This window comes from Rhipicephalus microplus, chromosome X (genome assembly GCF_043290135.1).
Source record: "Rhipicephalus microplus isolate Deutch F79 chromosome X, USDA_Rmic, whole genome shotgun sequence".
Classification (NCBI taxonomy): domain Eukaryota; kingdom Metazoa; phylum Arthropoda; class Arachnida; order Ixodida; family Ixodidae; genus Rhipicephalus; species Rhipicephalus microplus.
The window spans coordinates 230,582,208-230,601,941 of record NC_134710.1 but is presented as its reverse complement, the minus strand read 5'-3'; the positions used below and the strand labels follow the sequence as shown (position 1 = coordinate 230,601,941).

The following is a 19,734-nucleotide window of genomic DNA, read 5'->3' as shown; positions in this document are numbered from 1 at the left end:
AATTTGCACTGAAGCTTTTATATTTAAGTTCGCTTCGCCCCTAAATTTTGCCATTTGCACAACCAATACTCAGCATAGTTGGAAGGTGCAATAAGGCAAAATTTTACTGTAAAAGAACACGCTGATACCATGCACTGATAAGTACACCCACTGCATCTTACCAGATTGGTTGGAGGGGCTCTCATCAGCGGCTGAAGAAGGAGGAGCAGTGCCCCCAGGCTGATCCACAATACGATCCAAGGGTGGTGGAAGATCACTCATCACTGGTGTGGAAATGTTATTGATGGTGATAGACCCGGTTTCAAGCTCCATGAACACTACTGGGCTTTGAGCTGTCAGAAGTGCAGGGCCCGTGGTGTTGAAGGGACCAGCTGTAGATGTGCTGCTAGACGTTGGTGCCTGGAAGTAGAAAATAAAGTGAGAGTTTGATGAGACCAATGCAATGCAAGAATGAAGGATGTAGTCAACGTGAAAAAATAAAAATGCTTTATCATCATCATAGCTCATAATTTGTCTCAAAGTACAACTTGGAGACCACAGATTTCTGGACTGTGTAGCGATGACAATGCAAAGTTAATGTTTTGAATCCTTCATCAGCATACAGGAATACCTCGTAAACTTGAAGTTGTCAAAGTCAGGGAAAATTTTGAGATAAATGAATTTTCAAGATTAGCAAAGTTGTGCTAATCGTCGGGAAAAATGAGCACTTTTCGAAAAATGACTACTAATTACCAGCTCTGCAACGGCAGTTTCTGATCTTTCTTCTTGCGCAGGTTTAAAAGAAAAAAATAACATACAAGATACTTTAATCCACTGGGTATTGCCGCACTGCAATTTTATTTCGCAAAAAAAATAAAAAAGCCAAATGCTCGTCTGCTTTGCAGTCGTACTTGCGCCTAGGAAGGCGTCGTCCAGCTGCTTGACGCATCTCATCAGTGGATCTTCCCCACCACTGCACTCGACCTTATTTCGAAGCCTTACTATCAATGCCAATTCCACTTCTGGGAAGTTCGACCCTCAAACCCGCTTCCGCTGGCTGGAGAAGTTTTGCTGAAATCCACCCAGCGCCTTCTGCTTGTTTCTCAGCATCGTCGAGAGCATAGACAAAGGAATGAATTCCTGTGTGATGCTAGATTTTGTTCGGCCTCCTTTCTATACTTCCTTAATTAGGACAAATTTTTAATTTTTTTCCAAGTGTTAGCGACTTGGACTGTTTTGACGCTATGCTTGCCGCATTTATGCTAAGTTGCCGCTCCTCACAGTCAGCAAAAGATCCGTACAGCTCAATTTGCGCAGATGAACAGGAATCACACCTCAGGGAAATTCACGAGCACTGCACTCACAGTCTGTGAAAAATCCATATTGTGTGGTTTGCGCAGATGAACGGAAATCACACCTCAGGGAAAATCATGCGCACTGCACAAAGTGAACGAGACAAACTACACCAAGCGTGGGCAGAGGGCTTCCCTGCTCAGCGCATGTGTCACATGACATGCCACAAGGTTGCATGACAAAGCTGATACGTCGCTGGGCTGAGACTTTGCGCACTTCGCGTTTGGGGAAAGCATTGACGTAGTGGCAGGAATGGCTAAATAGGAAAAAAAAATGAACGGACTTTAGGGTCGGCAGCATCGCGCAAATCTGGCGAAATGATCCGGCGGCGAAATTTTCGTTCGCCTTCTAGTCAAGATTTCGAGTTATCCTCAATCCGACCTAAAGATACTTCGAGACAAAGCAAAAAATATACATGGGATATATAGGAAAATGTTCGGTGCCACTGAAAATTTAGACTTAGCCATTTTTAGAGATATGCGAGTACGAATTAACGAGGTATTACTGCACCAGTAAACATAGCAGAATGCAGATTCATGACCCTTGTTATCTTCAATGGGCTTACAGTAGACTTTTGTTAAGGGGGCACACGGGTCTTTGGGGCCGAAAATTGCCCAAAAACGCATTTTTTTTTTCGATGTCATTTTTGAAATCTACAGGTATTTTTCTATTAGTTTGCTCAGTTTTTCCTCCGAAAAGTTGGTACTTGAACAGTAACAGCTATTTATAAAAGCCGTACGGGCCCGATTTGGCGAGATTCTGATGCCAAAATGGCAATTTTTCAATAATTCCCCGCGGCTGCGCCACGGGCAGTATCGCAGTGATCTAGGTCTCATTTGAAAGCGCGGTCTTCGATCTTCAATTTCCCGCCACTCTGGCTCATGTCCGCTCATTGGTAGAGTAGAAAACACGCGCCAAAAAAGCAAAAATACGCGTTCCTATTCGCCGGCGAGCGCACGTGACTAAACAGCGCAACGCGATTGGCCGCAAGCGGCGTGTCGTTTGCTTTGCGCCGGCGGCGGCGCAGTCAGGCGCCATATTGCTCGGACTGAGAACGACGGATTAGCCAAGGATCGCGCGCGATGTGGAAAGCCGGAAGGAAATTCCACACAAGGAATCAGTACGGCAAAAAAAGAAAGAAGTCGCTCCTCGAGAACTTCAAAGGCCGTTCCGCGTCAGCGAGGAGTGCTGAACGAGCAAGCGACCCACCTTCCGTGGCCATCGGCGAGGCCCCTGATAACATAGGCCTAGCACCTCCGCCGCCGCCCGCTCAAGATAACGCATCCGGCAGCGGCCGCGTTCGTCTTGACACAGCAGTGCTGCACCCGTTAGAAGTGGCAGAGGTGCGTCGCAACGCCGGAAACAAGCTGCAAGAGCTCGCTTCAACTGGAGCAACACAACGCAAGTGCGGCCTGTTAGCCGATATCGACGATGCCGCAGCCACGCCGCTGGATGAAACACTGTTTTTGATCGTGAGTTTGGACCAGGTGAATGAACTGATGCGTGCAGTGAAGTGCAAACTGTGCTCCGGTGATGTAAACATCGGCAAAGAGGACAGGGAGTACGGCCTTGCCGTAAAGCTAGTGCTTACGTGCGCGACCTGCGGCGATGTATCGGTGGCATGGAGCTCGCCGCGCGTTGACGGCGAGAGCAAGGCAAAGCCGTTTGCCATCAATGTTTTGGGCGCGCGCGCTATGCAGTTTACTGGCAATCAGCAAACGGCATTCAACGACATTTTTTCATCGATGAACATTTCTTCGCGCAGCCTGCACAACAAAACGTGGCAGAGCTACGTGAAGACGAAACTGACGCCCGCAGCTGTTCGTGCGTCGGAAAAGCTGACCGCGGAGTGCGCGCGATCGGTTCGGGAACTGTACGCGGAACTGGACTTCGGCAACCAGGGCAACATCGCTGTGTCGTACGACGGTTCCTGGATGACGAGGGGACACTCGTCGCACATCGGAGTCGGCACAGTTATCGAGTTGTTTACGGGGCTTGTGCTCGATTATGTCGTGCTCTGCAATTTTTGTGCCGGCTGCGAGCGGGCGCCTAAAGAAAGTGACCCGTCCTACGACGAGTGGAAAGCGAACCACCACTGCCAAAAAAACAGCACAAAAAAAGCTGGAGAGATGGAAGTGGAAGCTGCCCTCATTCTGTTTCAGAGGTCGTGGGAGCGTCATAAGCTGAGATACACTACAGTTCTTTCTGATGGCGACTGCCGCACCTACCCTGCTTTGAAGGAAGCAGATGTGTATGGTTTTATAAAGGTAACCAAAGAGGAATGTGTGAACCACGTCCAGAAGAGGATGGGCACGCAACTGCGCAATCTCCCCAAGCAGAGGCCAGCTGGCTCTGAGAGCCTCAGTGGTAGGGGGCGGCTGGCTGGTGACCTGGTTAACAAATTGACCTCTTACTATGGCTGGGCCATCAAATCTCACAAAGGGGACGTGCCAGCCATGCACAATGCTGTGATGGCCACATACCACCATGTGACGTCCAACGATGCCGTGTCCAACCACAGCCTGTGCCCTACAGGTCCTGACTCGTGGTGCCGCCAGAACGCTGCCAAGGCCAGGGGTGAGCCGGCCCCCAAACACCGCTACAACCTGCTGCCGCATGTCTGTAAGGCCTTGCTTCCAGTGTACGAACGCTTGGCAGACAAGAAGCTGCTGGAGTGCTGCCAGCGAGGCAAGACTCAGAACAGTAATAAAAGTCTTCACTCTGATTTGGTCGCTGGCCCCGAAGGAGCGCCATGCATCACTGCACAGTGTAGAAGCTGCGGTCGCCGAGGCAGTGATGAGGTTTAATGCCGGAAGTCAAGTAACATCATCCAAGATCCTCAAAGAGCTGTGCTAGAACCCCGGCCTACTGAGTAGCAAACGCATGGCTGAAAAAGACCGCCGCCGAACCAGGGACTCTACCCTCAGGCGTGCGTCTGCACTAAATGTGCAGCGGACGCTCACGAAGCGGCACCTGGTTGCCAGCAGTCAAGGGGCCTACTAGTCATTTCGCTCCAAAAATGTACAGAATGTTTTACCGTTTACATTAAACATGGCACCGTTGTGTTTTTTGCCATTTTCTCAAAATGCATATTTTTGACGTTTAGGAAATTCTTGAGAGGTACATCTCGGCATGCGGTGCAGCTAGAAAGATAATTTCTTTTGCATTGTCAAGCTGAATGTTTAAACCTTGAAGTAAGGGAAACAGATTTTGCATTTCACGTTTAAATAATTGTTTAAATAACTGGTTAGCAGGCATACTTTAAACAGAGAAATTAGAATTGATGTAAACTTGCATGTGTGATTGCCAGACAAAAAAACTGCTTCCGTCATTTCATTCTCCACAACTTCTAGTATCTATTCATGCCATGCTGGTAATTTTTTGTTGACTAGTTTTTTTTTCTATTGTTCTCAAGAACAATCACGAGATATTTTAATTATCTCGGGAACTAATTAGCTTACACCAAAACTAATTGGATATTTGAAATCAAAAACTGAACAAGCCCGTGGAGTTTCATTAAAATTGGTTGGAAAGCAAAAAAAAAAAGTTTCTAAGACCAGTGTGCCCCCTTAAATGAAACACGAAGGGACCAGCAAATTATGTTCAGTCTAACAAGAGTTCCATTTACTGAGAGATAAACAGAGGGGCAGAATCCAAGTATGAAACATTCATATTATAAGCAGCTGTTACATTTATGCAGGAGTTCTGTCAATTCAATTTACGAATGCCTGCTGTGTTTCAAAAAGTTCAAATGCCTTATGGTTAGGTATGTGCAAATATTAAAAACCAAATAGCTTTCTATTTCATTCTCTGTTCAAATCAAACAGTAGATATTCAAAATTCCAAATATTTTTGAATAGCTTTCGAATAATTGGCCCCGATGGGAAAACCCTAAAACCACACAACTTTGAACCAACTAAATGTTTTCTGGTCCGAACTACTGGTCTTCACCACTAGCTCACTGTGGCAGGTAAGCTTTTCACTATTCCAAACAATGCGTCATATTGACGGTACATATTGACGAGGTTTCACTGTATTCGATTCGCACCGGAGCTTCTATATTCAAGTTCGCTTTGCCCCTAAAATTTTGCCATTGGCACAACCAATACTCTGCATATTTGGAAGCTGCAATAAGGCAAGAATTTACTGTAAAAGAACACACCGATATTATGCACTGATAAGTACACCCACTGCATCTTACCAGATTGGTTGGAGGAGCTCTCACCAGCTATTGAAGAAGAAGAGAGAGGAATAGTGTCCTCGGGCTGATCAAAAATACGATCCAAGGGTGGTGGAAGATCATTGATCACTGCTGTGGAAATGTTATCGATGGTGATAGACCCTGTTCCAAGCTTGTTGACATGACCAAACACGTCTGGTCATGTCAACAACCAAAAGAACCCGTCTGTCTGCTCACAGTTACATGCGCACGCTGCTCTTCCTCTTCGAAAAGTTAGGAGAAGCCAGTGGCCAAGAGGAGAGCAGAGCTGACCAACGAAGTGTAGCGAAGCAAATAGCAAAATGAATGTGGGCCATTTTCTGAAACAAGTGTAACTTTGCTATTACGGCACTGTTTCAAAGAATTATCGAGGCTACGTGTTTGTTGAAAAACGAACACCACAACTAAATTTAAACCTCTGGGATGTTTATTGGCCCTATAAAGAAAAGGTAAGAAAATGCAATTACTTACCGCTTGTGTAGCTGTGGATGTAGCACTTGTAGCAGTGGAGCCAGAAGATACTCTTGTAGCAGGAACCGATTCAGTTGTGGAAGATGGTGCTGCACCAACATTTATATGGCTCTGAAAACAAAAGAAGTTAAGAATCCTATACTTCCAAGTTTTCACAGGCCAAAATATAAACACATTGGGGCTTTAAAGGCTCTGACCACCTTAAGCACTGTACATTGATATTGTCTATGTAACGGCCCTTGAATACACACGCAATCGAGGCATGTCGAGAAAGAGTATTAAAGGGCCCCTAAACCACCCAGCAATCGAAATTTAGTTAAGGTGAGGAAGTTGTGCTCGAGTTTACAACGAACATGTAGCCGTGAGACTTTTTTGAAACGGTGCAGTAATAGCGAAGTTACACGCGTTTGATGATCGAAACACAACGATTGCTTCTTTCCCTCTTTCCTATGCTACCCTCTTCCAAAACTGTTCGGCCCCTCCTCACTAAGTCCGCTGAGTGCCCCCCCCTCATCTCGCGTGGCATACGTCACCGCTGACGCGCTGTTCGAGACACCGTCTACTTCCGGTTGCCACAATCCGCCACTCCGACGACCCATTGATTGATTTGATTGATTTGTGGGGTTTAACGTCCGAAAACCACCATTTGATTATGAGAGACGCCGTAGTGGAGGGCTCCAGAAATTTTGACCACCTGGGGTTCTTTAACGTGCACCCAAATCTGAGTACACGGGCCTACAACATTTACGCCTGAGCACACGGGCCTGAGCACACGGGCCTACAACAAATGCAGCCGCCACAGCCGGGATTTGATCCCGCGACTTGCGGGTCAGCAGCCGAGTACCTTAGCCACTAGACCATCGTGGCGGGGCGACTCTCCGACGACCCAGCTCACCGTCAACTGTGTTATGTGTATCATCTGGGTGCACTGATCGTTGACTAACTCATTGTTGAAATTGCGGCGCGTCGGCTACCTGTAGCGCTGCGGTTTGTAGCATCGTTGATGGCAACGGCACTCTGCACGCGATGTGCTTGTTTACTTGAAATGTTTCGGAAAATATTGGAGGGGTTTAGGGGCCCTTTAAAACCAAGAATACTGCTTTACAGAAGGAGAGTAACTGCCAGTTGTGCCAGATTTACAAGTTTCTCATTTTATGAAGATGAAACTATTCTTGTCCCTCCCGTTTTTTATTCATCAATATAGGATCAACATAGGAGGCACTTCAGCTTTATATCAAAAACATATATAACAATCACACACGAAAATATCGTAAGCATTAAACTACACCCCTTTTTTTCTCTTTCCTGGGACAGTACCAAAGTGGAAGGAGTGTTATGATGTTGGTAGACATAAAATTTCATTTACGTATAAATGAGGTGATGGGGTTGTTGCCAAGACAAGATAATTTGTTGTAAAATGCATATCGTCACATGATTAGAGGACGTATAACATACAGGGTGTTTTATGCAGCTAGAACTTTATATTTATATAATATATAAACCATATATATTATATATGATTTATAAGGTAATATATAAAACCAGAAATATTGTAGAATAACAAGACTTGCCATTTGAAAAGAACTGCTTATTCGCCTTCAATTTAGGTTTAAAGGCGATTTTTATTTGGACCACCACATGGTGCAAATCGCATCTCAATATAGACAAAAATGACGATTTTGCAAAATTTGTGAATTTTTCTCAAAATTTAATAGCTTGAAAGGTTCAAAATTATTTTTTTCCTCAAAATATACCTGCTGTGATTTAAGTACTCACTCCTCAGATATTCATACAAAGTGCAATATTGCAAAACAAAAATGCAAACATAACATATTTTGGGTAAGCTCTTGGAGGCATATATGCCAGTAAAATAGCACTAATACTACTGAGTTTCAAATACTTTACACAAGAACCTTTATTTAACAAGTAGACAAAATTTCGTATAGAAAGAAGGAGTGGTACTTTTAAAGTAAATTTTTTCCACAAACAACACCCAAATGACAGATATCTGACCAAAAACTTTTTGTCCGAAATATTGTAGCAGTTCACTGTTTTCAATGCAGTAAATCACCACGATTTTTTTGATGATTGATTGATATGTGGGGTTTAACGTCCCAAAACCACTATATGATTATGAGAGACGCCGTAGTGGAGGGCTCCAGAAATTTAGACCACCTGGGGTTCTTTAACGTGCACCCAAATCTGAGTACACGGGCCTACAACATTTCCGCCTCCATCAGAAATGCAGCCGCCGCAGCCGGGATTCGAACCCGCGCCCTGCGGGTCAGCAGCCGAGTACCTTAGCCACTAGACCACCGCGACGGGGCGCGTTTTTTTTTTTTTGAAATATATTTGAGATAGTTGCCAAATGGCTGGGACGTTTGGCGTAGAATGACCGTATTTAGAGTAAAACGTTGAAATTGTGAATAGTTTCACCATCCAAAACTTCAGAAGTTGTCATACATTGGCTGTATAGGGCTTGTGGCAGTTCTATAATAGCATCCAAGTTTTCAAACATGTCTGAAAAATCAGCAGTGTTGTCATCATCAATACTGATGTCTGTTGGCATATCCGCTTTGATACACCGTATTTACTCGAATGTAACGCAACCACTATTGTAATGCGAGAAGAGTTTTCAGTGCCGAAAAAAGAAAACATGCAACGAGAGTAAGCGGGAGGAGAGGGGACCTTTATTTGGTGCACATGGTAGTGGTAAAGACATCCCAGTTTCTTAGTACAAAGTGAGTTTTGTTCATTCATTGCTTTCATCACCATCATCACCGATAATTGAGCCCTCTGTGCCACTTTCTTCCTCCCAGATGAGGTCATCCTCAGTGCCATCGATATAGTTCCATATTCAGCCCTTTTTAAATGCCTGAACTATTATGTCGTGCAGCAGGCCGTGCTAAGTGGCGGACACCCACTCGACAATCTTCGCAGCGCCAGGACACCTGTAGGTGTCAAAGCCCGGTCTTGCCGCATCCATTCTCTGTACAGTTGCGGCATTCTACCCTTAAATGGTTTGTTCAGGCAGATGTCTAATGGCTGCCACAGGAACGTAATATTTCCGAGAATAACAGCCAGCTGCATCTGAGTTTCCTGCATCAGCTTCTTCACTTCGGGCGTCAGGTGACCGCGAAATGAGTCGAGAACTAGGATGGAGGCGGGGTGGACGAGCACACCTGGCTGTGGGCACCTTACAGTCTTGACCAAGTCGAGCATAAGCAGAGTGTCTATCCTACCTTTAGATGCGAAGCAGCTCTTTGACTAGCCTGTGCAATGTTGTCCCTCCGCACAGGGACGGTGCCAAGTAGGCCCCAGTTTCCCTCGCAGTGTGCATGCATGACGTCACTCTTTCCCTAGCCTGTCGTCGCTCGCCGCATGTCATCTCTCTCTCTTCACCCTCTCCCCGCTCGCAACACTTGAGCCCACTCCTCACATTAGCAGCATCTCCTCAACCTTGCCACCTCACTCCATCTGTCGGCGAAAAGAAACCGCGGGTAGGCGCGCTGCGTGCGTTCGCGTGCCATCGTCTAGCCCGGTCATGGTACCGTGGCACCACAGTGTGGACAGCGTGCTGCTGCTTGCTACGACATCACGCCGACAGACGGGAAGCCACCAGGGCATGCTTCCCGCTAGTGTGCACATACCTTTCCTAGCCATAATATGGAAAGACGTGCTAGTTTTGTTGCATACTAAAGCTTTAGCGCACACACATGGGGACGAATACGATAGAGACACGGGGACTAGTGCAGTCCCTGTGTCTTTGTTGTATTTGTCCTCGTGTGTGTGCGCTAAAGCTTCAGTATGCTTTTCGGACGTCACCGGTGTTGCGGGTTAGTGAAGCCGATCGCGTTCGAGAATGGTGATGTCGCACCTAGACCATCCATCGATGAGGCGCAAGCCAGGGAAGCCGAACGCAAGCGTTGGCAGTAGAAGACCAACGACACTGACGAGGTGAGAGTCAAGAACGCCGATCGTGTTCGAGAATAGAGACTGCGCGCAGGTAACACTGACAAGACGCGAGCCAAGGAAGTGAAGCACAAGCATCTTCAACGCATCCCTCCTCTCGTGTCTTTGCATTTAAAACAAATGTTCACACCAGTAAACACCGAGTTTCCCTTCAAACTGTTCTTCCAGCACCCATGTCGACGCCCGCTTCAACCGGGTCAGCGTTGTGCGCACCGCTGCTTCTTCACATTAATCAGGGCTCTTTTCAGGGAGATGGTCCATAGTTTCTTCTTGGCCGAGGACAATCATATCCCTGGGGAACAGCTCCTTCGGGATGGTTTTGCGCCGCAAAATGATGTATGGCGGCAACTTGAGCTCATCCACCAAGCAGGCTAGCATCACGGTTGGCCTCGTCTTCTCGTTGTCTAGTGTCCTTAAGCGAACTTGGGGGGCACCTGTTTCGATAATAGTCCTTGACATAGGCATGCACAAGAAAATGAGAGCCTGGTCCGTGTTACCAATGTGCCCCAACGGCATTTGGGACAAGCTACACAGGTTGAGCCCATAGCGCTGAAACTCCTCTAGCTTCGCTCCGCAATCTGAAGGTAGTTTCTGCCTTAACAGCATTGTTCACTGGAGGAAAAATCCATTTCTTCACATGAACATTTGTCACCATCCACATGAAGCCTTAAAGTTCTCCCGCGGGATCCCTATCTGTCAAGCTAAGTCTCGGTCTTTCCACTGAATCAGCTCAACATTGACCCCCCCAATAGGCGATTTCGCTGCTCAATCGAAAATTCCACCACTTTTTTGTTTTTCGAGTTCTGTGTGAGGGCTACAACAAGGTCTACAGAAGCCTTTTCGGCCGGGCTCACTCTTGAATAGCGCTTCACGCTGGCGCCTCCACCTACGAATATATTCCGCCACATTTAGCAGTCTAGCCGCGGCTGAGTTCCCGATTTCCTCAGCCATCAGCATTGCACTTCTCTTAAAGCGGGCATCGTACTGAACTCATCGCGCTGCCATTTGCTGGAGCCGAAGACACAGAAGCACAAAGGAAATGAACTGCCCGCAAAACACGTCAAGAACAATCGGATCGGATTGAATTTAAGGGGGCACACGGGTCTTCGGGGCCGAAAAATTGCCCAAAAACGCATTTTTTTAGATGTCATTTTTGAAATCTACAGGTATTTTTCTATTAGTTTGCTCAGTTTTTTTCTCCGAAAAGTTGGTACTTGAACAGTAACAGCTACTTATAAAAGCCGTACGGGCCCGATTTGGCGAGACTCTGACGCCAAAATGGCAATTTTTCAATGATTCCCCGCGGCTGCGCCACGGGCAGTATCGCAGTGATCTAGGTCTCACTTGAAAGCGCGGTCTTCGGTCTTCAATTTCCCGCCACTCTGGCTCCTGTTCGCTCATTGGTAGAGTAGAAAACACGCGCCAAAAAAAGCAAAAATACGCGTTCCTATTCGCCGGCGAGCGCACGTGACAAAACAGCGCAACGCGATTGGCCGCAAGCGGCGTGTGTCATCTGCTTCGCGCCGTCGGCGGCGCAGTCAGGCGCCATATTGCTCGGACTGAGAACGACGAATTAGCCAAGGATCGCACGCGATGTGGAAAGCCGGAAGGAAATTCCACACAAGGAATCAGTACGGCAAAAAAAGAACGAAGTCACTCCTCGAGAATTTCAAAGGCCGTTCCGCGTCAGCGAGGAGCACTGAACGAGCAAGCGACCCACCTTCCGTGGCCAGCGGCGAGGCCCCTGATAACATAGGCCTAGCACCTTCACCGCCGCCAGCTCAAGATAACGCATCCGGCAGCGGCCGCGTTCGTCTTGACACAGCAGTGCTGCACCCGTTAGAAGTGGCAGAGGTGCGTCGCAACGCCGAAAACAAGCTGCAAGAGCTTGCTTCAACTGGAGCAACACAACGCAAGTGCGGCCTGTTAGTCGATATCGACGATGCCGCAGCCACGCCGCTGGACGAAACACGGTTTTTGATCGTGAGTTTGGACCAGGTGAACGAACTGATGCGTGCAGTGAAGTGCAAATTGTGCTCCGGTGATGGAAACATCGGCAAAGAGGACAGGGAGTACGGCCTTGCCGTAAAGCTAGTGCTTACGTGCGCGACCTGCGGCGATGTGTCGGTGGCATGGAGCTCGCCGCGCGTTGACGGCGAGAGCAAGGCAAAGCCGTTTGCCATCAATGTATTGGGCGCGCGCGCTATGCAGTCTACTGGCAATCAGCAAACGGCATTCAACGACGTTTTTTCATCGATGAACATTTCTTCTTCGCGAGTAATGAAAGTCTCCACTCTGTGATTTGGTCGCTGGCCCCGAAGGAGCGCCATGCATCACTGCACAGTGTAGAAGCTGCGGTCGCCGAGGCAGTGATGAGGTTTAATGCCGGAAGTCAAGTAACATCATCCAAGATCCTCAAAGAGCTGTGCTTGAACCCCGGCCTACTGAGTAGCAAACGCATGGCTGAAAAAGACCGCCGCCGAACTAGGGACTCTACCCTCAGGCGTGCGTCTGCAGAAAATGTGCAGCGGACGCTCAAGAAGCGGCACCTGGATGCCAGCAGTCAAGGGGACTATGCTTCTGGGGCCTACTAGTCATTTCGCTCCAAAAATGTACAGAATGTTTTACCATTTACATTAAACATGGCACCGTTGTGTTTTTTTGCCATTTTCTCAAAATGCATATTTTTGACGTTTAGGAAATTCTTGAGAGGTACATCTCGGCATGCGGTGCAGCTAGAAAGATAATTTCTTTTGCATTGTCAAGCTGAATGTTTAAACCTTGAAGTAAGAAAAACAGATTTTGCATTTCACGTTTAAATAATTGTTTAAATAACTGGTTAGCAGGCATACTTTAAACCGAGAAATTAGAATTGATGTAAACCTGCATGTGTGATTGCCAGACAAAAAAACTGCTTCCGTCATTTCATTCTCCACAACTTCTAGTATCTATTCATGCCATGCTGGTAATTTTTTGTTGACTAGTTTTTTTTTATATTGTTCTCAAGAACAATCACGAAAGATTTTTAATTATCTCGGGAACTAATTAGCTTACATCAAAACTAATTGGATATTTGAAATCAGCTAAAAAAACTGAACAAGCCCATGGAGTTTCATTAAAATTGGTTGGAAAGCAAAAAAAAAGTTTCTAAGACCAGTGTGCCCCCTTAATGTTGTCAGTGTGCATATGTTCCCAGCACAAGGTTGAAAGATCGCTATGTTTGTCGTAGCCATTTTAAGGAAACAGTGGGGCGGCACCGCCAAGACGCGATTTGAGGTATTTCAGCCGTCCTGCAGGGGTTACCTTTGGTTCTCCGGACGTCACTCACTCGGCGTACAGGCGCTTGACATGGTCCTTAAATGGCACATTAAAAGCCAACTGCACCAAAATTTTACTTGAGCAGAAACAGCCATAAATACATAGTATATATACGGTAAGTTACAATAACGACAGTTAAAAAAATCTTGTAGTCGTGTATTCAATTTTTAAGTGGTGCTCCAATTGCCAGCAAGCAGAGAAAGCAAAGCTCTAGCAATGTGCCCAGATAAATAGAACCAAACCAGATATGACGATTACTACAGAATTACTACGTCGCTCCTTGCGAGCAATCCTTCCTGGCGCTGAATTGCTCTTCCCTGCGTTGAAACCGCTTTATATGTAGCGTGTTTGAAACACGCCAGTGCGTTTGTGCTGCCTTGGCACCGCTTAAAGCCATCACGTTTGAAACACATTCGTGCTGCATTAAAGTCGATGGCAATTCAAGTCAAGCAGCGTTTCTGAATACTGGGGTCAGACACTGCACACCCACCAGTGGGAAACCCGGACCAGCGTTCGATAAAAGGCATGTTAACGCAGCTTTCTGAAATTAACATAGAAAGAACACACAAACTAAGGGGCGCGTCCATGATGTGCATGCTCAGAGAGCGCGGAGCAGACGATTTTTCCGTCGTTCACATCGCTTCCGGTCAGTCATAATGGCATCGTAATTTCTAGTTTCAGTCTGAAAGGTTTCGTCGTTTGCAAGCTTTTTTTCTAAGGTAAGCGCTTGTATTTAAGGCGGCATTTGGTAGGCAGTACTACCTCGAGCTAGACGACCTATATATTGAGTTTTTGCGGAGTGTCAAATTTTGTTGCAGTTGGCCTTGAAGGCACACATCAAGTGGCTGCAGCTGTGATGAGCTCGGTGTGGGAGCCGAGCAGCAGTAGCTTTACGGAGTTGGTCAGGTGACACCGAAACTCTTCGAGCACAAGCTTTGTGCTCGAAGAGCCCCGGCAGTGCTCCGAGCCGTTGAAACCACATGAACTTTATCTGGTCACATGCACTAGCGACTCGTCCATCTACCGCTTGTCCTGACAGTGGACAATGACTTTTGAGAACTCCCCCCCCCCCCTTTGGCAGCGTCTTTTGTTTGAACACCACCATGTAAGGGTGGTAGCTTGAGACCGAGACAGTCTCCAGTGCAGGACAACATGACAGTCACCCGCGTTTTTTGTTCCCAGTCGATCGTACGATAACTTGCCCGCAGCCTTTCTGATCCACCGTCAGCACAGAAGGCATATCCCAGCAGACTGGCATTTGATACCCGTTGCCGATCTGGCCCAGATGAAAGGGGACAGCCTTTCGCAATGCAATTGCATACTTTTGAAACTTCACAAGGTCCTCTTCGCAGCTCTTAGGTAGCATCTGCGAGATTTACGTACACTGACGTAGAGAGAACCCAGCGTGGCGCATGAAGAGAAACGCCCGATGCTTGCTCGCTTTGAAATCCTCCGGCTGAATGTTTTTGTCTAGGGCCATCTCCCTTGCCTTCGCTTGCAGCAGCTTGATGTTAACAGCAAGATGTGCAGCTCGCTGCTTGCGCACAAAGTCTGCGAGTTCTTGTTCCACGTCAGGAAATGCTCCATTTTTCGGCCTGCGGAAACTTTTTCCCTGGCCGCCGCAAGCAATGAGGGCGTTTTTCTGCTTCCGTCAACTGCGAACACTACTCGCTGACTCTGAACTGCCGCTCCGCGGCACAGTTGCCAATGGTTTCGGCAGCAGCGATAACTTTCCTTTTAAAAGCAGCCAAGTACTGCCTGCCGGGTGCTGACATGGCCAGTGATGGGAATGCCTTCCAGCATTTTGGAGCAGCCGTTGGAGAAGGTAAAATCAGCTTTAGGAGGACGCATTGGCTTTTCATGACACACACAAAGAAAAAAGAAATTTAGCTTTCATTTAGTTTAATGTTGTCTCAGTTTACCTAATCATTTATACAGAAGCAGCAAGTCTACAATATAAGTGTAAAAGATAAACAACAAAAGTAGGATTATGTACAGAAGCGGTGACTAAGAGAGTGAATTAGGATATTGCACCAACAAGCTAGCCGTAGCATAGAGTTCACAACAGCACACGTACACGTGCACGCACACATGCACACAAACACATTCAAAGCTCATTGCAGCGAAACCTCGTTAATACAGTCGACGTCGAATTTCCTGGACCCTCAAGGGACCACGAAAATGTCCGAAAAATCGGACAGTCCGGAAAAACTAATGCACGTAAAAACGCACCTTTTTTTGTAGGTATTTTTCGCTGCAGGAGAGGGTTCCCATTGCCATTCAGCCAATGCATCGTTTAGGTGGCTCTGAAAAGAGCCGTAAAAAAGCAGACGTGGCCGGCGCTACCTCATAGGTCAGCACTTGGGCGCGAAGAAGCCGCCTATTTTCTTTCGCACGGCGTTCCGCTTGCCCGCGATTATGTCTGCCTCAATTTCAGTCAACGTCATGTTGCCGCTTAACACTGATGACAGTGTCATCAGTGCTCGCGTCAACTGTGAGCTCGTTAGTTGTGTGGGAGATGGCTCTTCGTTCTCGCAATCCTCCGTAACTCGACGAATGATTTCGTCATTGGTCAAGTCTGCACATAGCTCGACGTTTTTGTCAGCATTGGCGAAGCCCTCAAAGGTTATCCCAGCTGGAATCGACACGCCAGCAGCGCACAAATCGTCGAAGGCAACATCCGCGAATGGCAGTTCGTCACACACGCTGTCCACTTGGGGCGAAATGGCCGTCTCGGCGTCGAGTGTGAAGCTTGCATGGCGAAAACAGTTCCACAGAGTCTCTTGCGTAACTGCCTTCCATGATTACGCTAGCATGCAGACCGCAGACCTGAGGTCAACAGCGTAGCAAATGATCAAACGCAGACACGACCGCAGAGCTGACAAAACAACAGGTGAACGAACACAGTGAGGTTTGGCTTGGGAAAGCCACTAAGCTTCGGCTGGCAACGGATTGACAAATGCGGTTTCGAGGTTACGGCAGCCGCAGCGCGGTGCAGCAGATGGCGGTGGTGCTGCTGGCCATACCTGCGATGCGAGTATGGCGGGTTCGAGGATATGAAAGCAAGCAAAATGGCGGCATAAGTGGCGACTTTGGGTCTGCGGTTAACAGTAAAAAGTCCGGGAAATCGAATGCCAAAGGCTATAAGCATCCGGAGTTTCGGACTTTTTAATACAGTTAAACCTCGTTATAACGAAATTTGAGGGCCGCCGCTATTTGCTCGTTATAACCAATATTTCGTTATAGCCGTAGCGGGCATTTACCGCAAATATACTGTGCACTGTACATACCCCCAAAAAATAGTGGGCGATCCCGCCGCACGGTGGTATACAACAAAATAACCGCATTCCCAAATAAAAAGGAAAAAGTCATGCACCTGTTTTAATGCACTTCAAAATACACAGCTTGCATTTCAGGCAGACTTAGCTGCAAAGAAGTCCGTAATTGGACGTTGATGCATCTTCCTGATGCGAACGATGGCTCGCTCAGCTGCGGCCAATGTTCAAGCCATTTTTGCCGCCCTCGTGAGCGCCGAAGTAGCGGCGCAGTACGTCCACCGCGTCTAATGCCTCCGACGCCGTCGGCACGTTTGTCTCCTGTTCGTCGACAGAGTCATCGTCACTGGTTTCATTACGATCACTGACAACGTGCACAATATTGTCATCCAGGAGCTGCTCCGTTGCCACCACTTCCGAGCCCGCACTCACATAGTCGCAAAGCGACTCGCTGTCAGGCACGACACCGGCGTCACGAAGTGCCGTCCATGATGCAGCGACTTCGTCCGATGTGGCAAAACCGTCCGGCACATTGGGCTCATCTGATGGCTCATCGCTTGGGTCTGGTGCGGCGGCAAATGAGGCGTGTCGAAAGCAGTTTGCGATTGTGGTCGCCGTCACATTCATCCACGCTGCCTGAAGCATTTCGAGCGCAGCGTACAAGTCAACATCGGTGTCTCGCTTCATCCTCATGTTGAGCAGGAGCTTGTCTATCACACGCTTGCGGTAACCTGCCTTCAGCGACATAATCACGCCTTGGTCAAGCAGCTGTATTATTGCTTGATTGATATGTGGGGTTTAACGTCCCAAAACCACTATATGATTATGAGAGACGCCGTAGTGGAGGGCTCCGGAAATTTAGACCACCTGGGGTTCTTTAACGTGCACCCAAATCTGAGCACACGGGCCTACAACATTTCCGCCTCCATCGGAAATGCAGCCGCCGCAGCCGGGATTCGAACCCGCGCCCTGCGGGTCAGCAGCCGAGTACCTTAGCCACTAGACCACCGCGGCGGGGCAGCTGTATTATTGCTGTGCAGTTGGCAGGAAGGAACAGCAGCTCGATGTTTTGAAGCACGGCAGCGGTATGGTGGGCGGTGCAGTTATCTAAAACAAGGCACACCTTGCGGTTCGCCTTTGCCAGCTTCTCGTCCATTCGCAAAGCCATTTTGAAAAAATCTCCCTGGTCATCTAGGCTTTGCGATTGGCTACGTACTTGACTGGGAGCTGCCTCTTCCCCTTAAAGCAGCGAGGGGATGCACTTTTGCCAATTACGAAAATTGGCAGCTTCTCAGAGCCGGTCATGCTTGCACAAAGTAGCGCAGTGATCTGCAGTGATCCACACTGCGCAGTGATCCGCAGTTTGCCGCAGTGGCACGGCTCGCCTTTGAGGGCTAATGTCTTGTGTGGCAACATCTTGAAAAAGAGAGTGGTTTCGTCCACGTTAAAAATTTCCTCCGCGCTGTATTTTTCTAGCAACCGCACGATGTTTTCTTTTGCCCACTTGGTAGCCTCTGCTTCGTCGACAGATTGCGATTCGCCGCAGACCGCTCTCCCGACAATGTCGTGGCGCTCCTTGAAGCGTTGGAGCCAACCCGAACTTGCAACGAAGTTGTCATAGCCCATGATGCAGGCAGTCTCTCGTTTTTTTTTTGCAGCAAGGCGCCGCTCACCGGCAGATTCACGGCCCGCGTGTCCAAGAACCATTTGAAAACGGCCCTTTCGACTGCTTCAAAGGCAGGTGGCCTCATCCTCTTAGCCCTTCCTTTCACGCCACGTGCAACAGCGTCGATGATGGACTCCTGCTTGCTCAAGAAGGTTGGCAGTGTGCTCGTCGATACGCCAAAGTCTCTTGCCACGTTGCCTTTCTTGGTCCCCGATTCGACGGTTCTTATCACAGCCACCTTTTGATCTAGCGTTATGCGCTTTCACTTCCCGCCTGGCGCATTCATGTTGCTGGAATCACGAGCGCAGCACGATAAAAGATAAGGCGGAAGCGGTCGAAAAAGAGAAGAAACACGCACACAAAAGCAACGCGGCTCATGTCGGCGAGCGACAAGGGGCAGAAGGGGCACTCTTTTGCGCTGCCCTCTAGGAACCGGTTACTCGAGGGGAAGGGGGTATGCAAGATTAGGAAGCGTGCCTCAGCGCCATGAGAAAGGGGAGAGGGAGAATATAAAGAAGATACAAAAGAAAAGGGCGAGACGTTCGCGGAGCGCTCCGCTGTCGGTGGTAGCCAAGAGGCGCACGTACAGCGACCTCTCCTCCGGAAACAGCGCGTGCCGTCTGCTTTGCGCGCGTTGCTGGAGGGCGCGTGGCGGGAGTTTTGAACTGCTAATTACAGTTCTCGCGTTGCGCGCCGTCTAAAATTCGCGTTGTGCACTGTCGTGACATCGGCTCAAAATTTTACTTCCTAACAAAATTTGTTCGTTATATCCCATAACAGGTAAATTTTGCCTCGTTAAAACGAGGTTTTGAATACATTGGTTTGTATGGGGACTTTCAAGGGGAATTAGGATTTGCTCGTTATATACATTATTTCGTTATAGCCCATCTCATTATAACGAGGTTTAACTGTACATTGACTCTAAGGGGAATTTGACGATGCCACAGATGAGTCCGAAAAATCGGACGCCGACTGTATGTACTGCAACGAGCGAGTTCACGTGTAAACACTTGTTATTGAAGAAGCATTAGCCGCAACCAGCTGGTTCAGGCAGGAACCCGGCAAGCATGAGAAACACTGATGTCAACGTCTTCTTTCACACTGGCAGAGCTGGCGCCACTATGCTCTGGTACAATTAGTCCCTGCACAGAAAGGATCCAAGCTGGCGACCTAAGGAAACGACACGACAGGGGGGTCATAGCACAGTTTGGGGCGGGATATGTGAACAGTCTCACGCCCACGTCAGCGTTGGTCCGAAGGTAGATCAATGGGCTCAACTTCATAGTTGACGGGAGCTGTTTGTCGCACCACACGGTGGGGGCCATTGTATTTCGGCGAAAGCTTCGGGGAAAGACCAGGAGGGGTAGACTGGACCCAGAGCCAAACCAACATTCCTGGGCTGTAGTGGGCACTAGACGCAGAAGCATCGTGGTCAGTTTTCTGGCACCATTGGTCTTGCGCGATAAACGAGCGACCGAGTT

At 48.1% G+C, this 19,734-nt stretch overlaps 2 protein-coding genes across 5 annotated transcripts in view; one reads left to right on the top strand and one right to left on the bottom strand.

Annotated features, from left to right (window-relative positions):
- Positions 1-19,734, bottom strand: part of LOC119187843 (large proline-rich protein BAG6) — a 233,953-nt gene that overhangs the window by 101,667 nt on the left and 112,552 nt on the right. For all 4 annotated transcript variants that reach the window (XM_037435931.2, XM_037435932.2, XM_075878767.1 and 1 more), the window contains exons 13-14: positions 6,023-6,133; positions 162-399 (exon numbers count right to left, since the gene is read on the bottom strand). In XM_037435931.2, the coding sequence (XP_037291828.1) occupies positions 162-399; positions 6,023-6,133 (349 nt within the window). The remainder of the gene's footprint in view (positions 1-161; positions 400-6,022; positions 6,134-19,734) is intronic.
- LOC142776012 (uncharacterized) overlaps positions 1-19,734 on the top strand; it is a 111,852-nt gene that overhangs the window by 28,183 nt on the left and 63,935 nt on the right. The gene's annotated exons all lie outside the window — the stretch shown is intronic.